Source organism: Lepus europaeus, chromosome 8 (genome assembly GCF_033115175.1).
Source record: "Lepus europaeus isolate LE1 chromosome 8, mLepTim1.pri, whole genome shotgun sequence".
In the NCBI taxonomy this organism is placed as follows: domain Eukaryota; kingdom Metazoa; phylum Chordata; class Mammalia; order Lagomorpha; family Leporidae; genus Lepus; species Lepus europaeus.
In genome coordinates this window covers 96,921,168-96,945,595 of record NC_084834.1, presented here as the reverse complement: position 1 = coordinate 96,945,595, position 24,428 = coordinate 96,921,168, and the positions used below count along the sequence as shown (strand labels likewise).

At 39.5% G+C, this 24,428-nt stretch overlaps 1 protein-coding gene across 1 annotated transcript in view; it reads left to right on the top strand.

Moving 5' to 3' along the window:
- Positions 1-24,428, top strand: part of CFAP299 (cilia and flagella associated protein 299) — a 662,045-nt gene that overhangs the window by 544,341 nt on the left and 93,276 nt on the right. The window contains exon 4 of the mRNA XM_062199196.1: positions 21,909-22,051. Within this exon, the coding sequence (XP_062055180.1) occupies positions 21,909-22,051 (143 nt within the window). The remainder of the gene's footprint in view (positions 1-21,908; positions 22,052-24,428) is intronic.

Here is a 24,428-nt window from a genome sequence, read left to right as displayed (position 1 = left end):
CAGCTTGTCAATGTTTATACAAAAGCATACAGAATGTTTACTGCAACAGTTACTGAATAAACCACAAGTTACTAAATAAATCAAGATTTATTTGTTAATAAAAATCATATACATTTTACAATATAAGAAAAGTTTAAGCCTTGAGAATAAAAATAAAATCAAAATGGATCATAAGATTAGAAATAGTATAAACCTAAATATATTATAAATATATTTATAATACATATAGCATAATACATATAATAAATGTCTTTTAATTTATTTATTTCTATTAGCACCTACTGGAATCTATGTCAGAGATTTTTATCCTATCTACTAGTATTTTCCAAGATTTTGAACATTGTATGCATAGTCCCCCATTCTAGCTGGGGGACCAAAGCTAGTAGGCATCTCTCTTAGATGTGTGTGCATGTTGTGTCCTTGTACACATTTTTGATAGGGAATCCACATGCCCCACAGTGTGTCCATCATCCAGCCATTGGAGGAGACACCACTGGATTCTAATTCAAGGGTCTTGACTGCTGCTAACTTAGATGATTGTTCGGCAGGTTAGGATAGGCAGGGAGTAGGTAGGTACACTGGGAACCCTGTCTGCTTGGCTGACACCAGAAGGAATAGCTTGAAGGGGATGGCTCTACTGGGGGAAGCCTGGGGCGGTGGGAATGTGAAGGGTCTTTGGAAACCCCATCTCCTTCATGTTAGCCACAATGTGGCCTCTGAGAGTCCTGTCTCTGCCTCAGGTGCCCCCATTCAATACCCTCCCCCACTACCGTATCTTGGCCGCCCCCTACTGGTGGGAACTAACAGGAGCCGCTTTCTGTAGTGGGGAAAGGCCTCAGCTACAAAGATTCTAGACACATAGAGGGTTTATTCCAGGATTGTGGGTCTTGGCACTGTGGCAGGTGGGGCCTTCCCCCAAACTCAGGGTAGGGAGCAGTTTGTGGGGAATCCTTTGCTCTGGATGTAAATGGACATCTGATTCTAGAATCTTTCTTGTGACCTCTAAGCTGGCCAAAGAACTAACAGCAGTTGGGCCCACTGGGTGGATGTGGACAGGGGCATCAGGAGTAACTGGTTAGTTTTTAAGAGGTGTACATTAATACGGTTGCATTTTTATCTTTGGTAATTTTTACCTGATTTTTCCTCCGTTTTCCTTTCCTAATTTTTCTTTTGCATTTTTCTCTTGGACACATGGATCCAGACTTTCATCTGTACCTGTACATTTTCAGTTCCTCTGGGGGTTTTGTGTAAAAGGGAAGAAAACTTTTTTAAAAAAATGGTTAAACAGCTCCTCCTCCAGCTGCGTCCAGCCTGTCCCACTTTGGCTGTGATGAGGTGGTCTATTAGGATTTCAATTTGTGCAGAACATTCATATATTAAAACAAAAAAGAAAAACAAACAAAAGGAAAAGGTATGATTATTAAGTTTAAAAGAACCCTGAAAGTTTACATTTTATAATAATGTAACTATGCAAATTGTAAATAAACTTCATAAATTATATTTTTAAGCTTCAGAAATTACACACATTTAAAGCTTATGCAATAATTAAGCAGACAAAACACTTCTTTTGAAAGAAAAACACAATTGTTTAATGAATTAATGAATGAATGGTTAAATGAATTGAAGTAAAAAAGCATGGTAGAAATTCATGTTGATTGCTTTATTTTTTGTGGACATTCATGACAGGTGAGGGTTGTATTGAAATGCATAGAAAATGCAACCAAAATGAAAAAGAACAAGTATGTTTATGAGATATTATGTAGAAAGGAACACATAATGAGATATTATGTAGAAAGGAACACATGTGGAATGCACAGATAGAGCAATGTAAATAAACATTTCAAGTTGAGAATTGCTTAAGGAGCACAGGAGAAACTCAAAAGTCATTAAAGCAAAAGGGCAGCCAGTGAGTGAATGGGCGGGGGAGACTGCAGTATTCCCTGGAATGTGAAAGGGAGGCTGAACTTGTGAAAAGTTAAAGGGATTATTCTAAAGATACGTGCAATAAAGGTAGCAAAGTCCTAAATATTATTACTCAGTGAGATACATGTCTAACACATGAAGCCAGCCTACTGGTAAAGGAAGATTTTAGGTCACCCATTCATTCTCATATTTAATAAACATGAAGAACCTATGAACAAGCCATTGTCCCAGACACTGATGATAAATGGTCGATAGGACGAGGCCCCTTTCTCAATGTTTCTGTTCAGTGGAGACAGATGAATCATAGATCTATAAACAGATAATTGCAGGGAGAGTTATTATGCTGTCAAAACAGTAAAGTCAATTTAATTTGGAGGAGTTCAATGAATATGGTAGGTGAACCAGACCTCTCTGGAAAGGAAGTGTTTAATAATGGAGCAGCCACAGGAAGTGAGTGGAGAACATCCCAGTGGAGGAAACAGCAAGTGCAGTGTCTAACAGGAAATAGTCTGTCCTGTTCAAGAAGCAGAAAGGAGGCCAATGAGGCTGTGTTATACTGATAGTAGAGAAGGAAATGGCAAAGATAAGGCTTGAGATGGGGCCAGCGCTATAGTGCAGTAGGTTAAAGCCCCAGCCTGCAGCACCAGCATCCCATATGGGTGCCAGTTCAATTCCCAGCTGTTCCTCTTCCTATCCAGTTCTCTGCTATGGCCTGGGAAAGCAGTAGAAGATGACCCAAGTCCTTGGGCCCTTGTACCTGTGTGGGAGACCTGGAAGAAGCTCCTGGCTTCAGATCAGCTTAGCTCTGGCCGTTGTGGTCATTTGGGGAGTGAACCAGCAGAATGGAAGACCTCTCTCTTTGGCTCTACCTCTCCCTGTAACTCTGTTTTTCAAATAAATAAAATAATCCTTTTTTAAAAAAAAGATAAGGCATGAGATGGATTTTGGGACTAGATATCAGCAAATTCTGCAGGCCAAGGAGGAAGTAAGAATGGATTTCAATTTAATTAGGGTGCAATAGGATTTGGAGGTCATCAAAGAATTTTATACAACAGAATGAAAATGATTAAGATTTTTGATTTAAAGTCATCACTAAAGAAGGTGAAAGGTCCATCAGAATAGACAATATGGGACTTGAGGGTGGATAGCACAGAAGAGACTGCCAATGCGTAGGAATATGGTGAAGATGTTGTCTAAAGCCTTCAAGAGTAAATGACTGCTCCATTCAGTGTGAACAAGATGGACATAAATATGATTAATTCATATTCCAGGCCATGTGTTGGCATTTAACCTCTATTATGATTAAAGGGATGGAAGTAAGACTGGATTTAGCAAGAATACTGCAGACCCTCAAACCTTATCCACTTCTGACCCCCTGCAAATAGTCTGAAGAAAGTGAGTATTTCACTGTTTCCTTCAGGCCTTGTAGCAGTGCTTGGTGTGATAGCCAAAGGACTTAGCTGATCCTATGAAGGGACAGCTGTTACATAGTTGCTAGAGGTGACAATGAGCCTGAGAGCACAATTGCCTTAAAGGCCTCTTCTTCTCACTTGCCATTTAAGCTCATACTCAAGAGCCTCAGCAATCATTATTAAAACCCAATACTTACTGGATGATCAAACTGGTTATGCACTGTATTGAGCACTTTGTATGCATCATGACCTCTACACTTCAAAATGAATTTAGTATGCATGCACACTCATCACTCCCATTTTGCTTATTAGAAAACTGTAACTTAGAAGGAGCTTAGTAATTTTCCCAGGGTATAGCTGGTTTCAGAGGTAGAATTCAGGACCCAATTCGAAAGATTCCTAAGTACATTTTCTTCCTTCTTTGCATTTTAGTGAGACTCTACCAATTAGAAAGTGAAAAAAAAAAAAACTGGAGGGATCAGTCAGCAATAGGAAGATAATGATGTCAACTCTGACCCAGTGTCTAAAGTAGAATTGTATACAACTTGGCCAAGTTCACCTATATAATAGACAATAGAGCCAGGGTTAGAATTCATTAACCTTTAGCTATCAATCAGCAACATACTGCAGCCTCTTCTCACCTACATGTATTTACTGTTTAATATCTAGAGAAAGATCCAATCAAACTCCCTCATTTCATCCCCCATCCCCTCCAGCCACCCCAACGTTGTTCCCCCATAGGAGAAATGATGAGCTAGATTAGGAGATACGTTCCTATCAGAGGTGCTAGAGACCATTCAGACCCTTCTGTTTGCTCAAACACTGAGAAAAGGTGTGGTGAGTGGGTTAGGCTCTTGCCTCTTGATTTGAAAAAGATGTCCTATCATTAGGGGTAAGTCCAAGTGAGATGTGCCGAATTGTACATCTCCTCCCTCTCTTATTCTTTTGTTTTCTTGCCAAGACTTTCTTATCCTTAGACCTGTAAAGGAAGTTTTGAGAATGGTTTTGGTGGAAAGGGAGAAAACTGAAGTCTTCTGACTCTCTTTTGAGTGTCCCCTGTCACTCAGGACAGTATCTGGCTTAGGCAAACAGTCAACTTTCACGTGGTTTAGCTTAGCTCACCAGGGAGGTCTACTTTGGATATGGGGACAAGAGCTCCATTTTCAAAGAGAGCCACTCTCCTGTGTTATTGTCTTAGGGTCCTAGTGAAGATGTCGTTATCATGCAGATTTTAGTTGTCTGAGAATCCCAATCTGGAATCAAAAACAGTATTTTTTTGAAGTTCCCTTAATTACAAACCAATTTTGCATGTAAGCACAAAGCATTTTTTACATGATATAATTTTATGATATGCTTTTTTTTCTATGAATGCAACTGCTGGGTTAGCCAGGGTCATGTTCGGAGCTTTTAGTTTGCCTTATTGGGAAGGTATTCCTACACTGTAATCACCACTTAGCACATCTGATTCAATTGACATTTCAGCTGTGGTGTTTCTGGTGATTCTTCATATTGGTGTGAGCATCTTACTCTATCATACTATTTCCTGGATTTTTCATGCTTCAGTTTTTACATCTTAAATAATGTTTTCTAGTGAATTGATTTCTCTTTTGCTTTTAACATTCCAGTTAGTGTCTTTTAGAAATTATGTGGATAGTTTATCAATTTAAAGATAATAGACTATAAAACATTACAGAAACTCAGTATGTGGTGTGTTTTTATATACATACCCACACACACATATACACACACACACACACTTCTCTCTCATTGAGTATTCCTTTTCCAACGTGCTTGAAATGAGAAGTGTTTTTGTGGATTTTGTAATATTTGTGTTCACATAATGAAATCTCTTGGGGATGAGACCCAACAGAAACCATTGATGTTTCCTATATACACACCATATACACACAGCCTGCAGGTAATACCGCATAGCTTGACCACCCCCAGAAAGCAAAGCTGTCACTTTCTCAGCCAGGTATGCAGTCTCTATGTTGCCTGGCATCACCATTCTTCCCGAATCCCAATTTATTTGCTTCCTAAAAAGCAATCGTTTCAAGCATTTATCCACAAATAAGTACTTACCAGTAAAAAATAATGATATTCCAATAATAATAATGTGTCCAGTATATATAGAGGCAGCACAGTGGCATCACCAAAACACCAAAACACCTGTATCATCCATTAACACAGCAGCAGCAACAAGCAATAGGCCTTTGCTTCCACCAAGATACTGTGTTTTGATTAAAAGGTTACTTTTCACTGGATATTCTCTCTCTCCCTCTCCCTCTCCCTCTCTCTCTTTCTCTCTCTCTCCCTCTCCCTCTCTCCCTCTCTCTCTCTCTTTCTCTCTCTCTCTCTCTCTCTCTCTCTCTCTCCCCTGTTCCATCCCCTCTCCCTCTCCCATCTCTCTGCCCTTCTCTCCCCTCTCACTCTTCTCTCTCCCCCTCCCTCTATTTTTAATGAAGAGACATCAGGAATGCCTCCCCCTGTGAATGTATTCTGTTGGATGGTTTTATTATTTTTAAGGTTTAGAGAAAGGGAGAGACAGAGAGAAGAAGACAAGATCTTTCAGCTGCTGGTTCACTCCCCTGATGGCTACACCAGCCTGGGCTGGGCCAGGTGCAAGCCAGGAGACAGGAACTTCATCCCAGTCTCTCACATGAGTGGCAGGGGCCCGAGTACTTGGACCATTTTCTGCTGCTTTCCCAAGTGCATTAGAAGGGGGCTGGAAAAGTGGAGCATGTGATACTCGAACTCCAGCATGGAATGCCTCCAAAGGAGAGACTCAACACTTTGCCCCAAGTCAGCCCCTCCTGGATGATTTTAAATGTCTCAGTAGTGATTTTGGTTGAGCAATCACTCTTTGATATTATACAAACACATGATTTCTTGTTCTGTTATAAGTGAATGCTGCTCTGATCTTCAAAAAGCCACTCACACATCTTCACCAGATTATCTGTGGGCCCTTTTCCTGCAGTGTTAATACTCATCTCAATCTGTACTACCAAGTTCCTCCCTACAATGCAGGGGGAGTTGTGCTTCTTGTCAAACTCCTTCTTTTTTTTTTTTTTTTTTTTACATTGGTTTATTTTTTTTTAACTTTTATTTAATGAATATAAATTTCCAGTGTACAGCTTATGGATTACAATGGCTTCCCCCTCCCATAACTTCCCTCCCACCCGCAACCCTCCCCTCTCCCGCTCCCTCTCCCCTTCCATTCACATCAAGATTCATTTTCAATTCTCTTTATATACAGAAGATCAATTTAGTATAAAGATTTCAGCAGTTTGCACCCACATAGAAACACAAAGTGAAACATACTGTTTGAGTACTAGTTATAGCATTAAATCAAAATGTACAGTACATTAAGGACAGAGATCCCACATGAGGAGCAAGTGCACAGTGGCTCCTGTTGTTGACCCAACAAATTTTTTTTTCTTTTTTTTTTTATTAAACTTTTATTTAATGAATATAAATTTCCAAAGTACATCTTATGGGTTACAATGGCTTCCCCCCTCCCACAACTTCCCTCCCGCCCGCAACACCCCCTCTCCCGCCTCCCTTCCCCTTCCATTCATGTAAAGATTCATTTTCAATTCTCTTTGTATACAGAAGATCAGTTCAGTATATATTAGGTAAAGATTTCAACATTTTGCCCATATAGCAACATAAATTGAAAAAAACTACCATTGGATTACTAATTATAGCATTAAATAGCAATGTACAGCACATTAAAGACAGAACCTAAATAATTTTTTTTCAAATTAATTAATTTTCTATGCCATTTCCATTTTAACACCAGGTTGTTTTTTTTTTTCATTTCCAATTCTCTATGTATACAGAAGATCACGTCAATATATAATTAGTAAAGACCTCATCAGTTTGTGCCCACACAGAAACACAAAGTGTAAAAAAACTGTTTCAGTACTAGTTATAGCATCACTTCGCTTTAGACGACACACAAACTCCTTCTTGATACGGGCCACCCATCCTTTTCTGTTAAACTCACGTTTTCTCAGAGCCTGAATAGCACACTCCATGGAGTTCTGTTGCATGTCTTCCAATTTGTCCATATTTTTCATCACCACTGTGAACCAGGGGTGGCCGGCTGAAATGGTTTCCTGGAGGTGCTGGCACCACACTGACCTGGCAAGTGCTAGTGTTACTCCTAAAGCTTTGGCATATCTTCACATTTAATCTCAATACCTCTTTAGATATCACCACATTTCTCATAGTGATTTTATATTTTTTTTTCAATTTTTTGGTTTCTAAAAATATCACTAAAAGATAGTGTTATGATAGAATTGCTGAGCCTGTGTGGACTTAACTGCTCTTCTGAGCAGTATGCCAATATAGTGGTCAGTGATTGTGTTGAAACATTTGAATGAAGGATTGCAAATTAAATTTACATAGGGACCTTGATGTAGTCCCTTTGAATATTGGGATTATCAAGACCAGTGCTCTAGAGGTTTGTATTTTCTGATAGATAGGAGGAGGTGTAGTCTTATTACCAGTAAGACAACAGAATCAAAACTAACTGAATGGTTATGCTTCCAACTGAGATGCTCACTTCAAAAATGACCCATTGACTCCTTTAGATATGTGATCTCAAGAACTGAGAGGTGATCAGCATCTTAGTTATTTCACTTGTGTTTATGGTGTTTGTTACTGGCTGCTAGGCACATGAATGAACAAGTCACCACTCCTGTACTCAATAGTCCTACATCATAATTGCTAATGATATTTTTATCTTCTCAGAAACACTTATTTTTAGATTTTCACTTTATTTGATGGAGAGACAGAAACAAAGATCTTCCATCCACTCATTCTCTTCCCAAATACCTGCAACATGCAGAATTGGGCCATTCCAAACCAAGAGCCTGGAACTCCATCCTAATCACTTAGTTGTCGAAAGTATCAGCTGTGATGGAACAAGTTTAGGCAATGTGGGAGTGCAATCACTGAGGCCTACCTCCTGTTCGGTCCCTCACTGTATACCAAGGGACAAATAACCTAAGTCCTTTCTGACTTGATTTCCTCTTTTGTAAAAGGAAAGGGGCGGGGCCGGTGCCTTGGTGCAGATAGTTAAGGCCCTGGCCTGCAGCACTGGCATCCCATATGGGCACTGGTTTGAGTCCCAGCTGCTCCACTTCCAATACAGCTCTCTGCTATAGCCTGGGAAATCAGTAGAAGATGGCCCAAGTCCTTGGGCCTCTGCACCTGTGTGGGAGACCCAGAAGAAGCTTCTGACTCCTGGCTTCAGATCAGCTCAACTCTAGCCATTGCAGCCATTTGGGGAGTGAGCCAGAGGATGGAAGATTCTCTCTCTCTCCCTCCCCTTCTCCCTCCCCCTGTCCATCTCCCTCCCTCTCCCCCTTCCCCTCCCCCTCTCCCTCTCTCTCCCCCTCTCCGTCTCCCCCTCTCCCTCCCCCTCTTCATCTCCCCCTCTCCCTCTCCCTCTCCCCCTCCCCCTCTACCTCCCCCTCCCCCTCTCCATCTCCCCCTCTCTCCCCCTCTTCCTCTCCCTCTCCTCCTTCTCCCTCCCTTCCTCCCTCCCTCTCTCTCTCTCTCTCTATCTCTATAACTCAGTCAAATAAATAAAATTAAATCTTTTTTTAAAAGGAAGGGATTAGGATTTATGAGACATTTGAATATTTCTTCTAAAAATCCAAGGGGCAAAACCAATTCTGAGGCTAGTCTAGTTTGATGTTTTCCAAAAATCCTGGAATAGCTTGTGTACTTAATAAATGTTAAATGAAAATAAGATCATCTTAATCCTCTTCTTCCTTTTCTTCTAAGTCCACAAGGATCCTTAAACAACTCAAACTCTTATGCATCATACTGGAGAAAAAAAAAGAATCCAAACAAACCCTGGGAATAATCATCAGATAAAAAGAACTGCCCTTAATCCTAATGTCTCTGAAATCCAAAACATGCAGGATGTGGTTTAAGGGCAATGCGCAAAGACAAAATTGTGATCTCAGATAAAAATGATAATAATGAATGTATGTTTATCTTTATTATCTGTCCATGTCAAATACTTTTGTTCTTAAGCATGATAATTAAGCCAAAATAACTGAGTGGCATTCACCTTTAGGACAAAACACCAACTTATCTGCTTTCATTAATGCTCATTAAAATATCAATTCATCTAAGTGGTTTTTGCCTCTGCAATTTGTTCAACTATTTTAGTGATGCCTATCAAAATGGTAAATATTGTTGATAGACATAGCCATGGAACCAGTTAATGCCATATGTGATTAGAACAGGACATGCACTATCTAGTTCATATTTTGTTTATGAGTAACAAGTTGGATCATGCAAACCTAAAATTCATATTTTTTTCATAAAAAGGATCCTGTTAACATAAACAGAACAAATAGAGTAATGGATGGATTTTTTCAATTTTTCAGAGTTAAGCTGCCAAAAGCAACAATCCTTGGCATAAGAGTTTTCACAAAAACTCTCATTTCTAACTAAACAACAATCATGTACAGCAGTCTCATCACCTGTTGAGGGCATGGCCATAACCACTTGGTTGTGCCAGCCTTCAGACTGGACCCTGCTTTGTCTTTCTGGGACTTTGATCATTTCTTGGATGTTTCCTGGAGAATTCCAGGTTTTGGAAGCAAGGAAAGCAAGTAAGCTGCTCTAATGTTGCTCTAATGTTGTTGTGGCCTTTATTCCCTTGAAGGCCATTCAGAGGTATTTATAAAATGGCAGTTCCACAAAAAATATCTTCTTTTAACTGGAGAATTGAGACCATTTACATTCTTTTTATTTATTTATTTATTGACAGGTAGAGTTATAGACATTGAGAGAGAGAGACAGAGAAAAAGGTCTTTCTTCTGTTGGTTCACTCCCCAAATGGCCACTATGGCTGGTCCTGCGCCGATCTGAATCCAGGAGCCAGGTGCTTCCTCCTGGTCTCCCATGCGTGTTCAGGAGCCCAAGCACTTGGGCCATCCTCCACTGCCCTCTCGGGCCACAGCAGAGAGCTGGACTGAAAGAGGAGCAACCGGGACTAGAACCCAGCACCCATATGGGATGCTGGCACCACAGGTAGAGGATTAACCAAGTGAGCCACGGCACCACCCCCATGAATTCTTTTTTTAAGATTTATTTTATTTATTTGAAAGACAGAGTTACAGAGAGAGGTAGACAGAGAGAGAGGTCTTCCATCTACTTGGTCACTTCCCAGATGGCCGCAACAGCCAGAGCTAGGCTGATACAAAGCCAGGAGCCAGGAGCTTCTTCTGGGTCTCCCACACGAGTGCAGCAGCCCAAGGACTTGGGCCACCTTCTACTGCTTCCCCAGGCTATAGCAGAGAGTTGGATTGGAAGAGGAGCATCCGGGATTAGAGCCGGCACCCATATGGGATGCTGGTGATTCAGGCTAGGGCTTTAATCCACTGTGCCACAATGTGGACCCTGAGGCCATTTACATTCAATGTAGCTCTTGATAAGTAGTGACCTGGCACTGCCATTTTTCTATAAATATTCCTATTATTTATTTTGGATTTCTTTTCTATTCCTATTGGTGGTTTTTCTGCATTCTCATTCTTTCATAATGATGGCTGTCTTTCTGTGTCTTTCAATTTCTGTTTGTTATGGAAAGCCTTTATTTTGCTTTCATTCATAAATGCAAGCTTTGTGGGGTATGGTATTCTAGTTGACAGTATTTTTCTTTTAAGACTTGGACTGTATCTCACCATTCCCTTCTGGCCCTGGGGTTTCTGATGAGAAGTCAGTGTGAACTGAGTGCAAGTCTAACTGGCAATCCTCTGAAAGTGATCTGGCATTTCTCTTGTGCCCATTTTAGAATCTTTATGCTTTACGGTGGAAAGTTTGACTAAAATGTGTCATGGTGAGGGTGTTTTCTGGTCATGTGTGTTAGGAGTTCTGCATGCCTCTTCTACTTGAACATCCCTATCTTTCTCCAAACTGGGAAGTTTCCTATAATTATTTCACTAAATAGGCTTTCTATTCCTCTCTCTCTCTCTCTCTCCTCCTTCAGGAACTCCTAAGACCCATATGTTGGGTTGTTTGTTAATTTCCCATAAAGAAGAGTGTCAAATTGTTAAGTCAATAACAGGAGTCACTGTGTACTTTCGTCTCATGTGGGATCTGTCCTTAATGTGTTGTCCAATGTGAAGTAATGCTATAACTAGTACTGAAACAGTATTTTTACACTTTGTGTTTCTGTGTGGGTGCAAACTGATGAAATCTTTACTTAATATATACTGAATCGATCTTCTGTATATAAAGATAATTGAAAATGAAAAAAAAACTGGTGTTAAATTGGAAATTGCATAGAAAATTAATCAATTCTTTAAAAAATAGCATGTAGTTATGGGGGGGGGGAGCCATTGTAATCCATAAGCTGTACTTTGAAAATTTATATTCATTAAATAAAAGTTTAAAAAAAATAAGCAGTTGAAATCTTTCAAAGAAGAATCATATCCCTGGGCTGTGGTCAATAGGGTAGGCTCATTGGAAAAGAGGAATATAAATGGGTTTTGAAGAATTCAAGCATTTGAGGTAGGTAGAAGTGTCCAGATGCCTGAAAATTAGCAGATAGAGTCCCCGATGTGAAGGCAACGCATCCAGTCATGTGAAGTATCTTCCAAGAGTTAATGGAAGATGCATATTCTGATAAAAGCCACAGATGGGTTTAGTTTTTTGTGCCAAAATAAACTTACATTTTAATTCCCTTTTTTCATGAAAATTGTGAAGACTTCTCTTATGTTTAAAAATGTAATGAACCAGTAACTTGGTGACAGGGGAATTTAAAGAACTGTAAGTAAAATCTGTGTGACCTCTACTTTCAGTTTTTCTGTTTCTTTTTGATGGATATTCATAAAATCACTATCTCTGCCTTGGTTTTCTAATTTATAGAAATAAGGACAATTTTTGTCATTATCTCCAAAAAATCAAAGAACAAGTCACTAAACAATATATTTTAAATAGTATTGTTAAAATTATTATGTATATTTGTTGAAACAGCATAGAAATATGTGTATTTGTTGAAATGGCATAGAATTCCCATAGAAAGGTGAAATTGTGTGTTAATCATTTTTGATGATATATATCTCTAATGGAGGAAAAATAATTCCAATATAAAAACTACCCTAATGCTTATGATTCTTGAAATGTTTTCATGACTGGAATTATATTTACAGCATTATACAAAGTAAATATTTAGAAGAGTAATGATTTAAGTGAAAACATTTCTTAAGTGATTGACTTGGGGAAATACGGGCTAATTCCTTTGTAGTTTTCTTTTTTGTTTGTTTGTTTGTTTTTGACAGGCAGAGTCAGACAGTGAGAGAGACAGAGAGAAAGGTCTTCCTTTTTCCATTGGTTCACCCCCCCAAGTGGCTGCTGCGGCCAGTGCGCTTGTGCTGATCTGAAGCCAGGAGCCAGGTGCTTCCTCCTGGTCTCCCATGCAGGTACAGGGCCCAAGGACCTGGGCCATCCTCCACTGCACTCCCAGGCCACAGCAGAGAGCTGGACTGGAAGAGGAGCAACCAGGACAGAATCCGGCGCCCCGACCGGGACTAGAACCCGGGGTGCCGGAGCCACAGGCAAAGGATTAGCTTCGTGAGCTGCAGCGCTGGCCTCTTTTTTAGTTTTCTAATAATAATGTAGAACATTAAAAACCAATCAAATTCAGGTTGTAGAATTAGAACGGTTATAACAAGTATAGTAGGCAGAAGCATGTCTTTTCAAACATGGTCACATCCTAATATTTGAGTCTGTGACTATGTCACCTTATCTGGCAAAAGGAGTTTGCAGAGATGCCTTAAGTTAGGGACGTTGAGATTGAGAAATCATCCTGGGCAGCCCAAAGCAGTTACATGGATCCTTCCTTATCAAAGGAAAACCCTTCCTAGCTGTGGTCAGTCAGGGAAATGTGACACTAAAGAAGGTCCAGATACATACCATGTTGCTGGCTTTGAGTGTAGAGGAAGAAATATGAGTGCAGCTTTGTGGGCAACATGTCTAAGCTAGAAAAGGCAAGAAAATGAATTCCCTCCAGGAGCTTATACAAAGGAGCTCATCATGTTGACACTTTGATTTTACCCTGATAAGACCTCCACTTCCAATACAGTTACCTGCTGATGTGTATCTTGGGAGGCAGCAAATGATGGCTGAAGTACTTGAGTCCCTGCCATTCACATGGCAAACCCAAAATGAGTTCCTAGCTCCTGGCTTCAGTCTGCCTGAGTCCTGGATGTTGTGGGCATTTGGAGAGTGAAGCAATAGATTAAAGATTCTCTCTCTCTCTCTCTCTCTCTCTGTCTCTCTCTCTCCCTGTCTCCCCCCCTCCTCTCCTCTCTCTTTCCCCCTCACTCTCTCCTCTTCTCTCTCTCTCTCTCCCATTCAAATAAAAAAGTAAATATATAAGTATAAAAATTTTTAAATAGATAAAATGAAATTTAAAAACCATTTGGGTCCCTAGAGAACTTACACTCTATAAATTATAATTATCTCTCTTGTGAAATGAAACAAAGATTCCCTAAAACTAAAGATTCATAAGCACATTCTGGAGTTTTAAAATGCTAACAAATAATGATCCTTCATTTATCTCTGTCTGAGAGTCTCCTGACAGCCTCAGAGGTGGGTAGCACAAGAATTCAGCTGGGATATTTCAGTTTTAGCAGAGCAAAACACACTGCTTGCCATGACTTTTTTTTTTTTTTTTTCTAAATGACTTTGGCTTGATTGTTGAAAAAGTCCCATTTCAATGTATCAGGTTTATGTCTCCTCATTAGTATTTGGCAAAAAAAGCAGGCGACACATAACAACTTATAACAAGTTTATGAATTTGTATTTTAATCCACTTCTGGGAAAAGACAAGGAGCCAAAGATCTAAATGATATATTAATGATCTAATATTTACTTTAATTCATCTTTTTCCAGCACACAAAAAATAACAAGGACCTAAGTATTCTGTAAGTCTTTTGGACTCTCAGGGTTCACTTTTTCAGGCAGAGCCTATCTCAGGAAAATCTCAGATTCTCCATACTCCTTGACATTTGAGTACTGCTGTCATTATCAGGAATAACTATATTTTGATATTTCACAGTTGCTTGAGCAACTGTGAGGAGGTGTTCTGTTAGCATGGTTAAAATCTAATGTTTTCTGCTTAGGTTTTCAGTAAACATTGATTGGTATTCATAGTGTCAAATGAGTTATCATTTGATTCACTCAATACTTTTGTAATTATACATTGACTTACTCTAAACTGGGTTAAAGGATCTTATTTGAGGAAAATGTTCACTTTGGAAGTTTTTCTTTTATAAGCACAACATCATTTAAAAGAACTCTTTAATATATATATGTATATATATATATATATTCATGTGTCTTGGGAAATTAACTGCGATAAAAATCTTATTAGAATGAAAAAGATCATATAGTGTATGACTACATTCATATGAAAAATGTAGAAAAGGGCAATCTATAGAGACAAAAAGTAGATTACCAGTTGCCTGAAGCTGAGGGTGGGAACAGGGATGCCTGCCAGTGTTCCTAAGGGATCTCTTTGGGGTGATGAAAATCCGCTAAAATGGGAGCTTATTGCACAACTCTGCAAATTTACTAAAAATCATTAAATTTTATGCTTACGCTTTAGGGTGAATTTTATGTTAGCTAAAGTATGCCTCAATCAAGCTGTCATAAAAATGACAAGAAATGTTATTAGAAACCAAAATAACTATCAATAACATTTTTCCAATTATTCTAAAGCAAAGAGGGTTCTGACTAACCAAGCTCTCTCAGTCGCTGAAGTACATCACATTCACACTAAAAGAAACCTGATTCTTCAGGCGGCTTTTTTTTTTTTTTTTTTTTACACATTCTGCCTATTCTGTCTGCCAAAAGCATGCCTTTATTGTCAAATGGGTCCACTTTGTGTGCATATAATAATACCTTGGAAAGAGTATTTCAGTTTTACCTTCTAAATACATCCAAAGCTTTAACTGAGAATAACTAAAAGTTAACAAGAGAATAGAACCATGTACTGTAAATTAAACATGACTATACTCACATAGGCAATAGAATTCTGATATTATTGTTTCATTTTCTTGTCCTAAAGGAAATGATAAAACTCTTGACATAATACAATAGAAAGAGAAATGGCAAAAGTGAGTTTTTAAAATTTTATTTAAGTTATGTAAATTTCATGGATTTCATATATACAGATTTAGGAACATAGTGTAACTTCCCCCCTACCCTCCTTCCCGCCCACACTCCAACCCTTCCTCCTTCTCCCTCTCACATTCCCATTCTTAATTTTTACAAAGATCTATTTTCAGTTTACTTAATGATCATATAGTTAACCCTACACTAAGGAAAATACTTCAACAAATAGTATGGAGAGAAAAACAAACAAACAAACAAAAAAACAAAAAAACACTGTTCCTCAACAGAAGAGACAAGGGCTTTAAGCAATCATCAAATTTCAAAATGTCTACTTCACTACACTACATTACTTTTCAGTTGGTCTATTAGTTACCTCAGATCAGGGAAAACATATGATATCTGTCTTTTTGAATCTGGCTTATTTCACCAAGTATAATGATGTCCAGTTGCAAAAGACAATAATTCTTTTTTTTTTTAAACAGCTGAGTAGTACTCCATAATGTACATATAGCATAATTTCTATCCAGTCAACAGTTGATGGACATCAGGGTTGATTCTGAAAGCCAGGAGCTTCACCTGAGTCTCCCATGCGGGTACAGGAGCCCAAACAGTTTGGCCATCTTTTGCTGCTCCCCAGGCCATTAGCAAAGAGCTAGATGAGAAGTGGAAGCAGCAGGACACAAACAGATGCCAATATGGAATACCAGTGTCACATAGAGCAGCTTTACCCACTCCGCCTCAATGATGGCCCCATTTGCTGTGCTTTTATAATGATAAAGTCAGATGTTGAGTTTTGATTTCTTGACAGTTGATCAACACTTACCAAATATCAACTGTTCAAATAAAACAATTGTCTAATAATTTCATGGAACATTTTATTCATTAAAAAGAGACTTAATTTTGACATACATTAAAAAAAAAATCTCTAAACTATTTTAAATATACTTTAACACTTATGTAGCCATACCTGGAAAAATATAAATGAAGACATTTTCATTTACCCTATAGAAATTTGTGGGGGGTCAGCGCTGTGGTGTAGCGGGCAAAGCTGCCGCCTGCAGTGCCCACATCCCATATAGGCACCAGTTAGAGTCTCAGCTGCTCCACTTCCAATCCAGCTGCCTGTGATGGCCTAGGGAAGCAGTAGAAGATGGCCCAAGTCCTTGGGCCCCTGCACCCGTATAGGAGACCTGGGGGAAGCTCCTGGCTCCTGGTTTCAGATTGGCCCAGCTCCAGCTGTTGCAGCCAATTGGGGAGTGAACCAGTGGATGGAAGACCTCTCTCTCTCTCTGCTTCTCTTTCTCTTTCTGTAACTCTGACTTTCAAATAAATAAATAAATCTTAAAAAAAAAGAAATTTGTGGGATAACACCTATAGATGATTGTTTTTTCTGGGCTTTGAATTCTAAAGACTTTAGTTTTGTATTTTTCTAGTTGAAAATACAATCATAGATACAATGATTAAACACTAGAATCCCCATTTAAAAAGAAGAAACCGTGTATGCATGCTGCTTACAAGTTGAGTTATTAAGACTGAAGGCCTAGATAGGTCTTGAATGTAAGTGGAGCAATCCCATACAAGACTAAATGAAGGGATTACTCTGTTGTTATGTAGAATTGATGGAGAAATCCAAAGGGAGAGGCTATAAAATGACTAAACTATATAAATGCTTGAGCCCAAACAAGATTTTGGTGTTTACTTTTTTATTTTGTTTTTGTTGAAATGCGCTTGTTTTTTTTTAAAAGAGCCTCTTGAAGAGCATAAAACATATGCATATGAGACACATTAAGAGTTTGAATGACTTGCCCAAGAATGTACAGAAAACCTAAAGGAACCTACACTTATAGGCAATTTAACCTCAACAAAGTTCTCTAAAATTGGAAAACTCCACATTTCACAAAAATCTCAAAGTGAATGTTTATCTGCCATTGGACAGAAGTGAAATATATTGAATTAGATTTCCATGGAAAGGGGGCTTTAAGTGACATGAAAATTCCATATAAATGTGTATAATTTTAGTTCAGCATTTGTCCATAAGAACATTGAAGAGCACAGAAGTTTAAGTACTTGCCAAGAATAAACATCAACTATTCAAGCTTGTGTTTTTTTTAACTGTTTGCAATGTAAACCAGGAACCAGGAACTCCATCATCTCCCATGAGGGTGGTAGGCACCTTAGCACTTAGGTGATCTTCCATTGCCTTCCCAAGCACATTAGCAAGAAGCTATTAATTCATTAATTTTTTAGTTCTCAGCTTTAAATGGAGACAATAAGTCCTATTAACTTTTTTTAAAAGATTTATTTTATTAATTTGAAAGACAGTTACAGAGAGAGGTAGAGACAGAGAGAAAGGTCTTCTATCTGCTGGTTCACTCCCTAGATGGCCACAACGGCCAGAGATGCACTGATCCAAAGCCAGGAGCCAGGAGTTTCCTCCGGGTCTCCCACGCGGGTGCAGGGGCCCAAGTACTTGGGCCATCTTCTACTGCTTTCCCAGGCCATAGCAGAGAGTTGGATCAGAAGAGGAGCAGCCGGGACTAGAACCAGTGCCCACATGGGATGCTGGAGCTTCAGGCAGAGCTTTAACCCACTGCGCCACAGCGCTGGCTCCCCTATTAAGTTTTGTACCTGAAAAGTGACAATTTGTTTCCTGCTTCTACAGCTCAAAAGGTCGCGGAATCCTTGCTCAGATTCCCTGTTGTTGGGTAAAGGCCTAGAGGACAAGGTGAATTTGGGGCTTTACTCTCTCTGTGTTCCTGCCTTCACTTGTCTTTGGACTCTAAGTATAACTCATCTTCTTGCCAGAGCATCAGCGTACTTTGCAGGTTGAGTTTTATTTGTTTTCAGTAGTCGAACAATATCTAGTCTGCTATTCTGCTGGAACAGAATAAGGCTGCTACATCATTTGTTGGGGGGAAGGAAGAAGAGTTTTTCTTTTTCTGTTGGAGTTCCATGTTGAAAGGAGAGTGCTTATTTTAGACCCCCCCCTTCTCCCTCCTCCCCTTTCTCACTCTCCTTCTCCCCCCGCCCCCCGCCAACTCCTGCAGCATGGTTTGCCTTATACCAGGAACAACATTTATAGTTAAAAATTGAAGGGATCCAGATTAAGTCTCTGTGACAGAAAATAGAAAGTAATTCAGATGTCAAAAGTATGTTAACGTTTGGAAGCGCTGGTACCTGAACCTGGGTTTGAATATCAGTTTTCCCCTTTGCTTGCTGCAAGACCTTGAGCAAAGTACTCAACATCTTTGCTCCTAGTTGTCTTATATAGAAAATTATGTAAAAAAATAAAAAAGGAAAAAAGAAACAGGCCAGTAAAAGGAACGGAGGCGCTCAGAGTTCACCCTGCCACCTTAAGAGCTAGCACTTGATAAAGTCCAGCACTCACAGTGCTTCCAGGCCAGTACTCACTGACTGAGCTTCTAGACTTGCCCAGCAAGGCAGAAACCCTTGCTCTAAAGAATGAAATTCACTGTGGCCTGTGTCACTGCTGGTCTTGGGTGGGCCTGGCATAAACGCCTGAGGTTTCATGGGACCTAGGTGAGATTCAAGTTGTGCCCAGCCTGGAACCAGTCTTGATGCCAGGACCTGCCTTTATTTTTTTCTTACAATATTGGGCAGACAGCAAGGGGCCTGAGGATTGGGTCTTATGATTCAGTCTTGGGCTAGTAAAGCCCAACCCTAGGCAAATGTGAACAGTTTGCACCACTAGGAAAATGCTTGTAAATAGTCCTTGGACTTGCCCGATATCAGGTAAAGTCCTGCATCCTGGTAAGGCAGGCTTATTTTGGCGTGTGATGATGAGTCTCTTAGAGGCCTGGTGTGTACTCCAAAGATTCCACAGGGCATGGTGGTGACCGTGAGGCCTACATGTGATGCACCCAGTGCCTGCCTGTGTATCTGACAGACTGGCTTTATCATCCTTCCTACAATCTTGAGCAGACAGCAAAGAATCTCAGGACTATTTTGGAACTCAGAGACAGGCTGGTGAAATCTAGCATTGAGCAGATTCCAAGGGTCCTAGTCCCTATCCCAGTACCTGCAGACAGAGCCTCTGGGCATGCTTCAGTGTTAGGCACAAGTTCATGGTCACAGTTGAGTAGTCTCCTGTCACAGTCAGCATAACAAGTGGCTGCTGATATCAGGGAGTGAGCCCACCTCAGCAGCATACAAGCTGTATCCCAGTGGTCTCTGGCCGCTACCACCAGGCAGCACTGGTCTTGATCTGTGGGCTGTGCTTGAGATTCAACATTGTGGCATTGGTGGACACAGGAAAAGGATCTGAACCTACCACAGGCCAAGAAGAAGCTTGTAGGGACAGACTGTCCCATTTTAGGGTATTTCATACTGAATAATACATCAATTGAAGATTTTGGAAAAATTTGGATTAAAGGAGTAATTCAAGATTGAATCAGAAAAAAAAACAACAAATTAATAGTGGAACTGTTGCAAACCTTCACTTAAGGTGCTATGTAGGAATTGGCATTGTGGTGCAGTGGGTTAATCCACCAACTGCTATGACAGCATCCAAATGGGTGCTAGTTCATGTCCTGGCTGCTCCACTTCTAGCCCAGCTCCCTACCAATGTGCCTGGGAAAGCAACAAAAAATGGTCCAAGTGTTTGGGGCCCTGCCACTTATGTGACAGACAGAGAAAAAGGCATTGAAATCTCTAAATGCTTAGACAAAGATTTAAAAATAGACAACTGTACTCACCTATGTATTGCATTGCTCTTTTCACCAAGAAATGGAAAATACTTAGGTGTTCATCCATTGATAAAGAAAATGTGGTCATATACACAATGGAATGTTACTTGGGCACTAAAAAAGAATTAAATCTTTTGGTTTTCAACAATATAGGTAGCACTGGAGGTCGTTGTGTTGAGTGAAATAATACAACCACAGGAAGACAAGTCTCAGGTGATCTCATATGTGGAGCTTAAGAAATAGGTGATCTCAGAAGTTAAACATATAACGGTGGTTATCAGAGGCTAAATAGGAAAGACAGGGTGTGGAAAGATTGATGAACAGGTACTAGATTATAGCTAGATAGGATTAAGAACTTCTGGGATGGCCAGTGCCTTGGCTTAACAGGCTAATCCTCCGCCTTGCGGCGCCGGCACACCGGGTTCTAGCCCCGGTCGGGGCACCGATCCTGTCCCGGTTGCCCCTCTTCCAGGCCAGCTCTCTGCTATGGCCCGGGAGTGCAGTGGAGGATGGCCCAAGTTCTTGGGCCCTGCACCCCATGGGAGACCAGGAGAAGCACCTGGCTCCTGCCATCGGAACAGCGCGGTGCGCCGGCCGCAGCGCACCTACCGCGGCGGCCATTGGAGGGTGAACCAACGGCAAAAGGAAGACCTTTCTCTCTGTCTCCCTCTACTGTCCACTCTGCCTGTCAAAAAAAAAAAAAAAAAAAAGAACTTCTGGGGTTATACAGCACAGTAGTATGACTATAGATTGTCAAAGTGCTGTATATTTCTCTACTCTATAAGACAGGATTTGGGATGTTTTCATTATAAATGCTTGAAGAGATAAACATTTTCCAATTGGATATTACATAATGTATGCATGCAATAAAATATCACATATTATCCTATAAATATGCACAATTTAAATAATAATTTTTAAAAATTAAAGATATCTGAAAAAAATAATAACACAGATAATATAGTTGAAGTAAAAATATATTTCAGGGGTCAGCGCTGTGGCACAGTGGGCTAAAGCCCTGGCCTGCAGCTCTGGCATCTCACATGGGTGCCAGTTTGAGTCCCAGCTGCTTCACTTCCCATCCAGCTCTATGCTGTGACCTGGGAAAGCAGTAGAAGATGACCCAAGTCCTTGGGCCCCTGCACTGGCATGGGAGCTTGGAGGAAGCTCCTGGCTCCTGGTTTCAGATCAGCTTACCTATGGACATTGTAGTCATCTGGGGAGTGAACCAGCAGATGGAAGACCTCTCTCTCTCTCCCTCTCTCTCTCTCTCCCCCTCTCTCTCTTCCTCTCTGATTCGCACTCTCTCTGTAACTCTGTCTTTCAAATAAATAAAATAAATCTTAAATATATATATATTTATATATGAATTATATATATATAAATCTTAAATATATATATTTACATATATATATTTCAAACCCTTAAATCAACATCTGCCCTCAATAACAACTTTATAGGGTCATTTATTGATATTGTTAAACAGAATTACTGTGAACACGCCTTATGTGCATGCTCAATTCAAGTTTTACAAGTTTCTTCATCTGACAAAAGACAATAATAGTATCTACCTGATGGCACCATTGTGAGGATGAAACTTACAGCACTTGGAATAGGACCTGGCATATGTAACACTATAGTAGCTTGCATTATAATATACAACTTACTAAAATGACTTTTATTGATTTTACTTCTCTTTTCTCATCTGTGCTACCAGTCTGTAATCTTCATTCGTGACAAAAATTCTCGTGGGCAAGAGATATCTGGATACATAGACTATGCCCACAGACTGAAGATTGAGGATTTTGAAGTCTACTTTAACGGAAAAAAAAGACTTCTTCCAAGGTCCACAGATCTGAGGTAAGCTTTACTCAATTCTCACACACTTAGATGCAGGGGAAAAGATTTTTATTTTAGGTTCCACATTATTCCTAAAATGCTAATGTATATATAATAAGAAATATGATAAGACTAGCAATGAATGAAAATCAATATATTATAAGATGCAAAATGAGCACGGATATGTTTTCCTTTAACAGAAAAAGAGAACTATTCAGAGACACTATGACTCAGTTCTCAGCAACATTCCTTTGAAATGTTAAATGGGGCCTAAGAAATACTCATCTCCTAAAGCTCTCATATCCTGGGGTCTCTGCCTAGATGCCTCAAGAGCAGTCAGTCTAACACTTTATTCTTTCACGTGCCTTTGGCCACCAGTTGTAGAGCAGCCTTCTGATCAGTTCACCCTCAATTTACTCTCACACACACTTGATCTTAGCCAAAAGGTCGAGAAGCGATTCAATTTACTCTCATCATGATCCTCTTCTGGGTTTGCTTCACACCCCTCATTCCTTTCACTATTAGCCCTACCCTCTCCTTTAGAACCTTCGTCCTATCCGTCACCTCTGATCTGTTCTACATTCCCAAGCTGTTCACATATTGATCCCTCTACCCTTTTTTGGATAACACTCAATCTCAAACTTTGTACTCCCCTATCACCATAAAAATCAAAAGTATGAGCACCCTTCTGCTTTAACTCTTCTCTGCTGAGTTCAGACCATTCTCTGATACTTGAAACAATATTCTTCTCCTTTGAGACCACTGCCATCCTCTACCCACCCCTACTGCTATTATCTAAAGATTTTCCAATCCATCACCACATAAGTGGATTTGCCATTTTCCTATCCAAACTGGAATCATAGTATATCATTTAATTTTTCTCTTGTGATAATCCTCACTGCCATGTCTTTCTGCCCATTGTTTGTATATATTCTGCCAACCCCCAAAATTAGATTGATCCAGACAATTTCTTTACCCTAACTGTAGCAGAATCTCTGAGTCTTCTGAAAACTATTTTAGAAATCTTAGTTTATGGCCTCTGCACCCAACTGGGCCCTTTGTGACACTAAGTTTATGCTGTAAATTCATTTTTAATCCCTAAACCCTACTATTGCTTCTGTATCCCCTTTCTTGTAAAGGGCTCCCTTCATGAAACCGAAGGCAACATCTAGATATTATCCCAAATTTCATCCTCTTCATCAATGCTGTGGTAACTAACAACTTACTTAAAACACTATTTTATAATACCTTAATAGACTTGTTTACATTAAAGCTAATACAACATACCAATTTCACTTGTAAACATTTCAGTACGGATCTTAATCTGATAACATTATAAAAAGGAAACCTTATCATACCTAACAAAATAATACTTTAATGTCTTCTTTCCCTAATTAACCTTATTTCTTAATTATCTCTACTTTTGTAGTTGATTTGACCTGTCAAAATGTAAATAAGAATCTGAATTACTTATTTTTCAAATATTGGGAAAATAATTATATTTTTAGGGTAGAATGTGACATTTCAATACATATGTACAATTACCCAATCAAGGTAATTTATATTTTTCTCTCTTAGTCATAATTATTTAATGATTGGACCCTTAGAGCTCCATTCTTGTATCTGTTCAGAAAATATATAATAGTTTATTATGAACATCAGTCACCCCACTGTGCTATGTTAACACTAGCAACTTATTCCTTCTGTCTAACTCTGACTTGGCAGAAGTTATCCAGCATTCCTCTATCTCCCCTACCATTCCCTGCCTCTAGCAATTGCTATTCTATAATCACACTGAGTTTTTTTTTTTTTTAACTTTTACATATAAGGGAGAACATGGGGTATTTGTAGTTCTGTCTGTGGTTTATCTCACATAACATAATGACCTCAAGTTCCATCCATTCTGTCACAAATGACAGCATTTCCTTTCGTTTTTATAGTTGAGCAATATTCCATTGCGTGTGGGTACTGTATTTTTTTTTTATCTATCTATCCATGTTGATGAACCTTTAGGTTGATTTCATATCTTGGCAATTATGAATAATACTGCAATGAACATGGTGATGGAGGTATCTCTGGGATATAATTATTTTAGTTCTTTTGGATACATACCCCTTAAGGCTATATGGAAGCTCAATTTCTACTTTTTTTTTTTTTTAATTTGAAAGGAAGAGTTTACAGAAAGAGAGGGAGAGACAGAAAGAGAGAGAAAAATCTTCTGTCTGCTGTTTCATTCCCCAAATGGCCATAATTGCCAGGGCTGGGCCATACCAAAGCCAGGAGCCAGGAGTTTCTTTTGGGTTTCCCACATGGGTGCAGGGGCCTGAGCATTTGGGCCATCCTCCTCTGCTTTACCAGTAACATTAACAGGGAGCTGGATCTGGAAGTAGAGCAGGCA